At 43.1% G+C, this 12349-nt stretch overlaps 1 protein-coding gene across 3 annotated transcripts in view; it reads right to left on the reverse strand.

Annotated features, from left to right (window-relative positions):
• The window catches only part of NUCB2 (nucleobindin 2), a 54909-nt gene that overhangs the window by 22358 nt on the left and 20202 nt on the right, over window positions 1–12349 (reverse strand). For all 3 annotated transcript variants that reach the window (XM_032799238.2, XM_032799239.2, XM_032799240.2), the window contains 3 exons: window positions 11586–11712; window positions 3601–3704; window positions 277–462 (listed from right to left, as the gene is read on the reverse strand). In XM_032799238.2, the coding sequence (XP_032655129.1) occupies window positions 277–462; window positions 3601–3704; window positions 11586–11712 (417 nt within the window). The remainder of the gene's footprint in view (window positions 1–276; window positions 463–3600; window positions 3705–11585; window positions 11713–12349) is intronic.

A 12349-nucleotide genomic window follows, 5' to 3' on the forward strand; every position in this document is an offset into this window, starting at 1 on the left:
AGGCATCTAGGGTAGGGTTTTCTAAAGCGCCTAGGACTGATTTCTCTCTTTCCATCGAACTCAGTGGTAAAACTCTTGCTGATTTCAAAGGGAGCAGAGTTTGAGCCTTTTGAAAATCCCATCCACAGAGTATTAGTCTTTATTCCCCATTTTAATGCTGATCATATGTGAATGAACAAGGTGTTATCCGGGCCTTTTTTTGTTATAAGCCATTGCCCTTTGGTATGCAAAGCTTTCTCTAGCAGGATAAGAAATGTGTAAACTCTGTATCCTTACAGGATGATTGACTTTGGGATGATCTCCATGCTTTTTCTTCATCTCCTCATATTTGGATTCCTCTTCCCGTCTCTTCTCTTCATTCAGTGTTTTTAAATATTCTCTCCTTTCATGTTCCTTCATCATCTCGTATTTCTTAAATTCATCGTGGCGTGTCTTGTCATAGTTTTCCAGGTCACTTGTAGCCTACAAGAAATGTTTATGCTGAAAAGACTGTATTGCTTAGAAGTGTGAATGACTGGCCATATTGCCATTGCTTTGCCAAACGCGAGGTAAACTAATTGGGGATCATCTTTCAACAGAGTGTAGCGTAATAGCTGCCTCTCCCTACTCTACTTGTTCAGCAAAAACAATCACTTTCACATAATTTAATATTCTAGGAATCAACTGAGTTGCATTCCACACCCATGCATTGGTTTAAGAGGAGGCAGTAATGCACCCTTATTCTCCTCTGTAGGCTACCCACGTTGTACATAGGGCCATTACTCTCCATCCCACACAGATGGGCAGGAACTGGAGAATAGACACAGTTTCGACTCCTTTCTCCCCACACGTTTCAGCCAGTGCAGCTGAACTGGCATGGTTAGGGAAATAAGATGCACCAGGTACAAGGCTAGCACAGTGCACTTCCTTCAGGAGCTAAGAGGTAGCAGGTACCAAACATCAGAGAATTTAACACCTGGGAGGGAGAGGAGTTATTTTAAGCTAAGAGTTAATGTTGGTACAAGAACAAATGGATATAAACTGGCCCTCAGCAAGTATAGGCTTGAAATTAGACAAAGGTCTCTAACATCAGAGGATTGTAGTGCTGGAACAGCCTTTCAACAGGAATAGAGAGGGGTGAAAAAACTAACTTCTTTGTAGACTGAGCTTGATAAATTTATGGAGGATATGGTATGATGAGACCCATTAGCAAATAACTCCTATGGCCGGAGATGGGGCATTAGATGGGGACGGCTCTGATTTACAGGCAATTCTTTCCCAGGTGTCTGGCTAATAGGTCTTGCCCACACGTTCAGGGTCTAACTGATCACCGTATTTGGGATTGGGAAAGAATTTTCCCACAGGTCAGACTGGCAGAGACCTTGGGGGCTTTGGACCCTCTTCTGTAGCATGGGGGACAGGTCACTTGATGGTATGAATTAGAGTAAATGGTGGATTCTCTGTAACTTGGAGTCTTTACATCAAGATTTTAGGACTTCAGTAACTCAGCTGGAGGTTATGGGCCTATTGCAGGAGTGGCTCGGTAGGGTTCTATGGCCTGTGATGTGCAGGAGGTGAGACTAGATGATCATGATGGTCCCTTCTGACCTTAAAGTCTATAAGACTCTCCGGTGTCCCTTGCTCAGGTTTCATAGCAACTCTACAATCGAGTCCTTAACCTGTAACAACAGATTACTTTAAATACTGTGAGTGACAATGGATAATATTTGAAAGTCTATGTTAAGGCTCATCTATGTGGAAAATTATTCTCAAATAGTTATTTCCTGATTAACTTCACATGTGGACACTTACTCTAGAATAAGAGTGCTTTATTATGAATCAACTTAATCCATTTTAAAATAGTAAATGCTACTGTTATCACTCCCAGTGTTTGTTCCAGGATACAAATGTCTATGGTTTACCGTAGGGTTTAGTCAACAAACATGGAGTCATATGTCAGGGATGGTCTAAGTAATGCTTAGTCCTACCATGAGTGCAGAGGATTGCACTAGATGACCTCTCAAGGTCCCTTCTAGTCTTACAATTCTATGTTTGTCCAGACTTACATTTACAATCATGTAAATTAATCTGAATGAATTGATTGCTAATTAGAGTTGAAACAGGACCACATGCCCAGTCCAGACATACCCTTATGTGGAGTTAGTTAATGCAGACTTGCTTACGCTTGGAAGCAGTTTGCAGCTGGTTAGTTTTCAGTTTTTGATGCTAATGTATTTAATAGTATTAAAGGAAGTTCAGCATTCTCATGTTGTCCCCTAAAGGATGTTCAGATTCACCTGATACTGCCTCTCCAATTATTTAGAGTTCATCTCCAAACAATTATAGAGGAAATGGTCCCCCTAAGGTATCCCTTAAACTGTGTAGTTCCAGCTGGTAAATGAAAGCAGACAAAGGTGGAATGGTTTAAGAACAGAAAGAACTGCTAGTTAGGAACTTCCCTCTCTCCCTACCAACCAGAATTTTTCTGAAATGATGCTCCTAACTGGTAAGATTTTTGGAAAATTTAAGAGTAAATTAGAAGGAGCATTTTAACTCACCAAATTCTCTGTGCAAAAACAGTCAACCAGCTTCTAATATCAGATGTACAGTGCTACGTGCTGCATACCTGAGATTAAAATCTAGCTTTCCACAAGAAGCATAATTTTTCACTATTGAAAAAAGCCACGCTGCACTCTCAGCCAAACAGCATCTCACTGATATATCAGCTGAGCAAGAGCCACACCTGTGATTGATATTTACTTAATCTCTACCAGAGCCGCTAAGTGCCCATTAAGCAACTTTTAGTATTGATATCTGAAATTCAATTGTTGTGGTATTGCAGCTTGCCATACACAAGGTAGGTCCAGAAATCTATATGGCCATTTTGAAAGCAGCAATTGTTACCTTATATCAGGGATCAGCAATGCCCTGGCAGGCCAGGCCGGTTTGTTTACCTGCCATGTCCACGGGTTCGGCTGATCGCAGCTCCCACCAGCTGTGGTTTGCTGTTGCAGGACAATGGGGGTGGCGGGAAGCAGCGGCCAGCACATTCCTTGGCCCACACCACTTCCCGCAGCCCCCATTGGCCTGGAGCAGTGAACCGCGGCCAGCGGGAGCTGCGATCAGCCGAACCTGCAGACGGGCAGGTAAACAAACTGGCCCAGCCTGCCAGGGGGCTTACGCTGGTGGGCCACATGCCAAAGGTTACCAATCCCTGCCTTATATTAAAGTCATTATGTGATGAGCTGAAAGTAATTTAGGTATAAAAATATACTTTGAAAATATTCTACAGGCATAATACACTTCTATCAAAACTGAACTGAATTTACATGCCCTTGACAAGTCATGTTCTGTTCCCAAAGCTGCTCACACCGGCACAAGAATGAGAATGCTACAAGATGTTACTTGAAGAATTAACAGGTTCTGTAGCGAACACATGTCAATGGCATAGAAGTTTTCCAATACACAATGGAGCCAACTAAGTTCCTCTACGATTAAGTTCTGTGTGGTATTTACAGAAGATTGGTATAGATAAAGTAAAAGGATTTGCTTTCATTGCAGAGAAATACATAATCAATAATAGCAGGTAAACATCTACTATACTTTATATCTAACACTCACTGCTTTGATCAACATATCTAAATCTTTAGATTCAAACGTGTCAGGATTCTGGTGGTTGAGGTGTTCAAACTGTTTAAGGAGAGCTTGATGGTCTATGCCAGTGTCTGAAAGAACAAGGTAAAAATATGTTTTTAAAACATTATTTTGAACACAAAACATATCAAACGAGTTTGAAGGAGAGCGTTCTGGAAGTTAAAAGTTTTGAAACACAAACCTGTGATATACAAATAATTTGAGGCTCCTTAGGGACCGGATAGGTATGTGCAATTTGAAAGAATAGCAACATTTCTAAACTAGCATTGCTTAAGGAAGATTGGTGAGCTTCACTGAGCCTCTAGCAATTTGCACAGGCACTCCTCCTACCAAGATGGAGTACTCCATTTTTACACTGTAATTTTAACATGCAGAAATTAAAGCAGATATCACAAGTATTTCAAGCTTCGCAATCCAGAACAGACACTGCACTACTAGTTCTTGCAAATGAGCATATAAATAAAACAGCTGACTTTGTAGTTGTGAGGGGGTCAGTTGAAGTGCCAAATTGCTGACCAGCATCATCCAGATGAATTAGGGTCTTAGGGCTGACTCCTCACCTTATACCTTGAAAATCACCTCTACCTGGCCAAAGTGGATGTGGAACAATACCAGATCAGAATGGCAGCAGTTTAGATTCCTTTTATACTGACTACAAGGTGCGAGGCAGTAGGGAGTCAGGCCCTGTGTCCAAATAAGGTGCTGCAAACATTTCCCCCTCCCTTCTCTAGGGGCTGCTTCCAACAATATAAAACATGCAAATATAGCAATAGCATCAAACACTTCTATGCTACCAGAGTTTTCCATATGCTACTGTGATTTTGGTCGATACACCCATATAACGCTCTAGACCAATATTACGTTGAACAGCATCTGTTCTGTTAAGTTAGGGGCAACGGTCATGTCCAGTGATTCTAGAAGTCTGTCAATTTTTTAATTGGACAGCTTGTCAAGATGGCTGAACAAAAAAACAGGAATGTTTGATCTGTATAGGAGATTGTAGGACAGTCTCCTTCAACTTGTTACCCTTTAGTAAGCCAAAGATAATCTTGTCATATCTGTGCTCTGTTTTTTATCATCATCACATGCCAGCAAACAGTGACCAGTGCATATTTCAACTACCATTCCTCCACTGTGAGATCACTTGTGCCTAAATACATTCTCTGATGAATCATGTTTTATAAAGCATTTTTAAAAGTGCAATATTAGAGTTTATCTTTCCACATTAATGCTAAACCAGACAAAAGATTCTTATTTGATCATTTGAAAATAAAACGCTGTAAAAATACATCCAGCTATGGGACATGTTACCTTTTTACTGTAGTATAAGCACCTCACAATCTGTATTGTATTTTATCCTATGAGGTAAAGAAGTACTGTCACTCACATTTTATGGATGGGCAACTGAGGCACAGAGATACCATGTATGTAATGGTGATAGCATTGTGATAAACTGCAGGCCATATGATACATAAAGTTAAGCACATGGATTCTGTAGGGTATACGAATTTAAATACTGTGAGTCCCTAAGAGGCCCTGACTTTCTTCCACGTTACAGAAACCATCAGAACCTTGCCAAAGATGTATTGTATATATGTAGTTAGGTCTTGCATTTTGTATGCTGTTAGTAAACATGATTACGTGGACTCCATTGTGTCTGTGTGGCGCATATTCATATTACATATGTAATATGAATAGCAAAAAACCATAATGGCCTTTGACTGCTTCAGCTGTGTGCTAATTTGTCTCTTCCAGGACCACTGCTAACAATCAAATCTCGGAGCAGCTTCAAACAAACAGACACTTGTTTTTTCAGACATGCTGTCAGAGAAATATGTCCTAATTTCCACATACACACAACTATTGAATTCTCCCCCACCCTAATCTGATGGGTAGCATAGAAAATATTCTATCCTGCATGAGTGTTTTAAGGCTCAATATCTCAAGACCTTCTAGGGCTAGACATGGGAGTAACATGCCCATCCCAAACTCATGCTGATAAGACTTTTATTAATCATGGATTTTCTCTGACTTTCTTTCTGGCAGTGCAAAGCAGCCAAAAAGCTGCCCTGACAGGGCATCTCAGGGAATCACCAGGTGGCGTAAAGTCAGCTATAATCAGTGGCAGAGGAGGAGTGGGGAATAGCTAAAGGACAATATGCTCTACCACTCCCTAGCAGGCCCAAAGGCCCAGAGCCACAAAGGGATTTTGGCATTGTGAAGTTCAGCGTTGCCATGCTTAACTTTTAGGTGCTCATAAAGTCACAGACAATACTGTGATCAAGAAAGCCTGAGTTAGGGAGCCTAGGCTCTCTATACAGTGAATGGGGAGAGACAGGCATCTAAGAATGTGATCCAAAAAAAAGCAAGCAAGCTAGGCAGCTCCCCATGTAAACTAGCCAGTTGGAAATACCTTAGAGAAGGAGGTATACTAAGCTACTCCACTCTTGAAGATAGGCACCTAAATCCAGGCTGCAGGTAGGAACCTAACTCTGCTTGCAATCCACAACTGAAGACCCCTCTTCTGGAGTCAGGCAGCTGAAGCACCTGCCTCACTCCACACAAAACTGACAGAAAAGGAGGAGGAAGAGGTGATGACCATATAATTTTTAGCCCAGTGGTTAGAGCCCTCATCTGGGATGTGAGAGACCCAACTTCAGTCGCCTCCCCTCTCCCATGGATTGGTGAACAGAGGATTTGAATAGGGGTCTTCCACACCTCTGAGGGCTCTAACCACTGAGCTTCAGGATATTCTGGTGTGGGCTCATTCAGTATCTCCTGTTGAAGCTGTTCCACTGTGCATAAATACTTAGTTGCTGGGCTAAAGAGAGAGAAAATGACTTTATAGCTTGGTGATTAGAACATCCATTTGGAAGGTGGGAGATCCAGAGTGCAGTACCCCTGTTTCAATCACTGTGCCTCAGGTAGGAACCAAACCTGTCTCCCACATCCCAGGTGAGACACAAGACTAAAAGTTTTAACCTAGACAGTGTTAGCACCACAACTACAACTGCAACCCAATCTGATAGGCGACCTCTGAGCACACCTACCCAATCTAACCCAGCAGCAAGATAACTGGATGAATGCTTATCTTCCCCTAGTTCATGTATTGCAATGAGGATTGGGTGGGAAATGGTACCGGGGTGCCTTGAATGAGGCAGCAGTATGCATGCTCGGAGACAGAAATTTAGGTGCCTCAGAAAACTTAAGTGTTGAGTGTTTAGGCACCTACAGCATTTGGCAGCAGCCAACAGGGAGTTTTGTGGATCGTAACGGTGCCTAAAAATGATATTTAGGCACCTAAGTCTGGGGGTTAAGGACTAGATTCACAAAGGAATTTATGCACCTAGAAAATCACTGGGATTCACAATGGCTGAGTTCAACACCTAAGCTCTCTATACAATGAACAAAGAGAGATAAGCGCCTCAGAATGGAATTCACAAAAGCCAGTCACTAGGGGGCACCTCACCTAAACTAGTCAATGGGAGATGCCAAGCCAAAGGATGTGTGCTAAGCCCCACCCCTCGCTTGGAGATAGGCACCTCAGTCTGGGTTCCAGGGCAGTGCCGCCTCCTGCTTGGGATTCTCTGCTGCAACTCCTCTTAGAGCCAGTCTCCATTCCCGCTTACATTGCTGTAACTTGTGTTGCTCAGGGGTATGAAAGACACCTCCCTGAGCAACATCAGTTACATTGACTTAAGAGCTGTCCACATCAGGGCTATGTTGGCGGGAGATGCTCTCCCACCAACATAGCTTCTGACTCTCATGGAGGTGGACTAATTATGCCAACGGGAAGAGCGCTCTCCTGTGAGCATAGCGCATCTTCACCAGACGTGCTACAGCAGTGCAGCTGCACCAATGGAGCGTGGTAGTATAGACTTGCCCTCAGTGTTAGGTGCCTATGATGATTTGTGCAGGGGGCTGTGGGAGGAGGGAGCTTAGGCATCTGGATGCCTGGCGTGGTGCTGCATGGCTGAGCACCTGCAGTTCTTATTGATTTTGGTGCAATTTGTGCGTGCTCAGCACTTCTGAAAATCAGGTCGTTAAAGTTAGGCACACTGGTCAAATTTTTCAAACTTGGATACCTAAAGTTAGAGATCTAAATAAAAAAATGCTACATGCCTGCAGCTCCCACTGAAGTCAGTGGCATCCAAATTTGAAAAATGTGACCGCTGTGCATACATACATCTGCAGTCTGAGGATTTAGTTTGAGTGAGTACAAGCTACTAAATACAATAATGCTGATCTTCTGAGACAGCACGGGTTCATGGGTGTGACATTGCACTCTATAATTTTATGAAAATATGCTAGAGTGTGAATATGTAACTGGAATAAGCTTCATGCAAAAGGTCTCTTGTAACATATCATTACAAAGCTTAATCTACTGAGTGTGGTCATCATATTTGTATAAATCTATCATTCTTGAATCTGAAACTAGAAATATGAAATAACTGAGGTCCTTTTGTAATTATGCAAAGTGTGGGCCATTAATGGTGGCTTGGAAACTTGATGGCTCCCATTAACCTGGACAATTGGTTGTATATGGCTCTGTTTATTTGTAAGTCTTCCTATATACGTGTGCTGGCAAGTGGGTAGTGAAGTCTTACAGTGACATGTGATCATATCTCCTGAACTGGAATCCATCTTTAACCTGGTGCTTTTCCATTTAGAAGGAGGGGTGGGAACCCAGAGAGGGACAAAGGATTCCCGCCTTGTGCAAAAGAGAGATAAGGGGATGAAATGGAATAAAGGGGGCTGCAGTCATAAGAAATCCCCTAGCTACCACCTGAGCTGGAACAAGGACTGTACCGGGGAAAGGACTGGGCCCAGACTAGGAGAAGACTAGTTTGTCAAAGAAGCTTACTGGAACATCTCTGAGGGTGAGGTTTCATCTGTATTCAGTTTCTCACTATAACAGACTTAGACTTGAATGTTTTATTTTATTTGGTGATTTACTTTGTTCTGTCCGTTATTACTTGGAACCACTTAAATCCTACTTTTTGTATTAATCACTTTTTACTTGCTCTTTAACCCAGAGTATATATTAATACCTGGGGTGCAAACAGCGGCGCATCTCTCTCTCTTAGTATTATAGAGGGCAAACAACTTATGAGTTTACTCTGTATAAACTTTATGGATTTATTTGGACCCCATTGGGAGTTGGGTATCTGAGTGCTGGAGACAGGAACACTTCCTAAGCCGTTTTCAGTTAAGCCTGCAGCTTTTAGGGGATGTGGTTCAGACCTGGGTCTGTGTTTGTAGCAGGCTAATGTATCTGGCACAACCAGGCAGGGCACTGAAGTCCTAAGCTGCCAGGGAAAATGGGCTCAGACATAGTCTCAGCACATCAGGTGGCAATACGAAAGAGGGTTTCTGTGAACCAACCCATCACAATGGGGCATTAGAATGAAATTTTCAGCTTCATAAAGTTACCATCCATAGTAGCTGCCCTTAATTAGATCATTGTGAGCTTCATCACAACTTCATCTCAGACTCTAATGCAGGCAGATTTCCCCCTGAACTGTGAGTCTTGTGTTCATATGTGAAGCAAGCCGTTTATTCCTCTGGAGAGGCTATGTAGTGGGCTGTGCTCTCTGGACTGTAACTTTCATTTAAAAAGAAAAGCACAGAAGACAGAGGCCAATTTTATTATTATTTACTAATTGTAGGACATAGCACCCAGAGGTCCCAATCAGGAATAAAGGCCCCACTGGAACAGCCAGGGGCAGATTAGGGTTTTGTAGGTCCCCTGGGCCAGAGCCAGTGGGGGCCTCTCTCAACCCCTTCCGCCTGCAGTCTCTCCATCCCCCACATCCCTTCCAGTCCTCTTGCCAGGGAGTGGGGTGCTGGTGTAGGAGATGTCCTGCTCCGCCCAGCCGGCGCTGCAGTGAGGAGTGGAGTCTGGGCACGGGCTCCCTGGCAGGGTTGCCAGGTGGGCAGAACAAGTTGGAGGTGTGGGGCAGAGCCGTAACTAGGGATTTTTGCGCCCGAGGCAGGGGACACAGGTGGCATGTTTGGCTCTTCAGCGACAGGTTCCTCTTGGAGGGAAGGACCTGCCACCGAATTGCTGCCATTCTTCAGCAGCAATTCGGTGGCAGGTCCTTCCCTCTGAGAGGAACTGGGGGACCCGCCGCCGAATTTCTGCCCAAGAGCTGGACATGCCGCCCCTCTCCCTTGCCAACAGCCAGTGGCAATTGGGCAGCGAGTCCCCAAGTCCCTCTTGGAGGGAAGGACTTGCCGCCGAATTGCCACCAAAGGAGAGACTTTCTGTGCCCTCACCTTCTGTGCCTGAGGCAAGTGCCTCACTTGCCTTGCCCTCGTTATGGCACTGGTGCGGGGGCGTCCATTTTTCTGCGGCCTCATTGGCCCAGTGGCTAATCTATGACTGGGAATAAGCACTCCACTGAAAACAATAAAAATACAGTCCTTCCCCAAAGATCTTTTGGCTTTCTCCTGGCATTACAAGGCCCGACTCCCTCAATCCACGCTCCATCCCCACACTAAGCTCAATGGCAGTGTTTCAATGCCACAGCAGGGTGGCAGAACACTGCAAGAATACAAGCTCAAGTTATGATTCATTTCCCACTGAAATAAATAGGAGTCTTTCCGCTGACTTGATAAGGAATTGGATCAGGCCCCTACTGCGCTGATAAATCTGCACAGAATAATTACACGTCCACTTTTTTTTTTAAAAAAAAAAAGCCTAAGCAGAACATTTTGGAAGAGATTCTTAACATTACCATTAGAAACTTTACGCTTGTGAATACAATTCTTTTCAGAAAGAAACCTCCAGTAAAAGGTCTGCATCAAGTCTCCCTGGCTGTCTTTTTTTTTTTTAATTTATATTTTGCATATTAGAATTAAATCATGCAGTGTTGGGCAAAGAGACAAGGCAGTACCCCCTGCCAAACAAGCTAGCAGTAACTGTACGCACTGGAAACTTGTATACTTTGTTTCTAAATATAAAGGCCTATTGCGTAGATTACAGTGTAGCATTAGCAATGCTATAATTATGGACAAGAAGACACTTTCATTCCAAGTCCCTGTTTCTGATGCTTAGAACTGCAACAACAACAAAAATCCTTTGAGCTGAGTTTCTCATGTTTCTTATAAAAGACTATAGTTGAAAGAAAGACAAACACTTTTGAGCTAGTCGACAAGTTAAAAAAACCTGTTCCAAACACCTTTGTTCAAAAAAAAAAAAAAAAATTAGATTGCGCTAAATCCACAAAAGGACGTAGGAATCCAATGCCTAATTCTTAGGCACCCTGGCACCCAATGGAATTCTCACCCCCAAGTAATGCACCCATGCTCCCTGTACAATGCATAGGGGGAGTTAGGTTCCTAAAAATGTGATTCATATAAGCCAGCATGCTGAGCAGGAAGCTGCCTAAACTAGCCAGTAGGAAATGCCAAGGAGAAGGGTAAGACATAAGCTCCAGCTCTCAAAGGTAGTGAGGCACCTAATTCTAGACAGAAGGGAGGTGCCTATCTGTGCTTGGGATTTACAGCCACACACCTGCTCCTGGAGTTAAGCACCTAAGCTAAGCCAGGTTAAGTTAGTACTTTCTCTCTCGAGGGTGGATGGCTGTTGATGTGACCCCAACCTTGTATAAGCAGCAGCCAAATGGTTCACTGGAGTAGAGAGTGCAACATGGGTTTCCTGCATCCCAGGAAATGTCTAAGCCACCAGGCTTTAGACTCTGTATCTTTCTCTTTTCCTCTCTGTCCCAGTGAATATTTAATTATTCACTCCCAGTGGAAGAGCTCCAATGGGAAAGACTTTCCATCTCAGGAGTGTAAAATGGGAACCCTCTTACCATTCCAACTCAGTTCAACCATTCCTATTGTTGATAGGAGCCAGTGAGGAGAAAAAAATTGGTGGATTCCGGGCACCTATCTGATAAAGACCAATCTGTTAATTCTGTGTGAATTCTGCTTCGTATTCTTACCTTGAAAGGAATCCATTTTAGCTTTGATTAGCATCCTTAACCTTGCCACTTCTTGTCTTTTCAGTTCATCCAGCCTTGTTCTCACATGATGGCTTACTAAGTCTAGCTCTTTGCTTAGCTTTCCACTCTGTTAAAATAAATAAGCAATCTATAAAGACAATCGTGTTGTAGTTTTCAGATGCTCACCACACGTGGGCTGTAATTGCCATTCTGAAGACCTTATAAAGATCATAAGTATCTCACACATTGTTTGAAGAGAATATTAACTTTGTAAATTTATGAAAATAGAAATCGGGGCAGGGCACTCACTAAAAGACTCTTTAAGCTGCCTTTTAAAAAAAAAAAGATGCTCCAAATACCATAATTAAACCAAGATCCTGAAGCACAGCTGCGTATCTGTATTTAAAGATCTCTTCAGAAGCGAGAAGTGACCATTCTGTAAATCAGCTATCATGTGGTCCACAGAAAACTGCAGATCAACAGGGTGATGTGGGTGCCAACCTCTTGCTGAAGGAGGAATCGACACAGTAGCAGCAACCTAAGGGTGCTGTAAGAATGTTCAGCAGCATCTGAAAACTGTTACCAGCTTTGATGTTGTTGATATAAACTGGGACCATATAGAACATGGCTTGCAACCAAGGTTCTGTGGTGGCACCAAATCCTATGTAAAGGGGGTCATATAAGGTGTCTAAGACCAGGTTACGGGTTACTGGTTATGATTATGCTATCTGCATGTCTGTATCATTTTGGTAGTTGAAGTTATG

Source organism: Chelonoidis abingdonii, chromosome 4 (genome assembly GCF_003597395.2).
Source record: "Chelonoidis abingdonii isolate Lonesome George chromosome 4, CheloAbing_2.0, whole genome shotgun sequence".
NCBI classification, from domain to species: domain Eukaryota; kingdom Metazoa; phylum Chordata; order Testudines; family Testudinidae; genus Chelonoidis; species Chelonoidis abingdonii.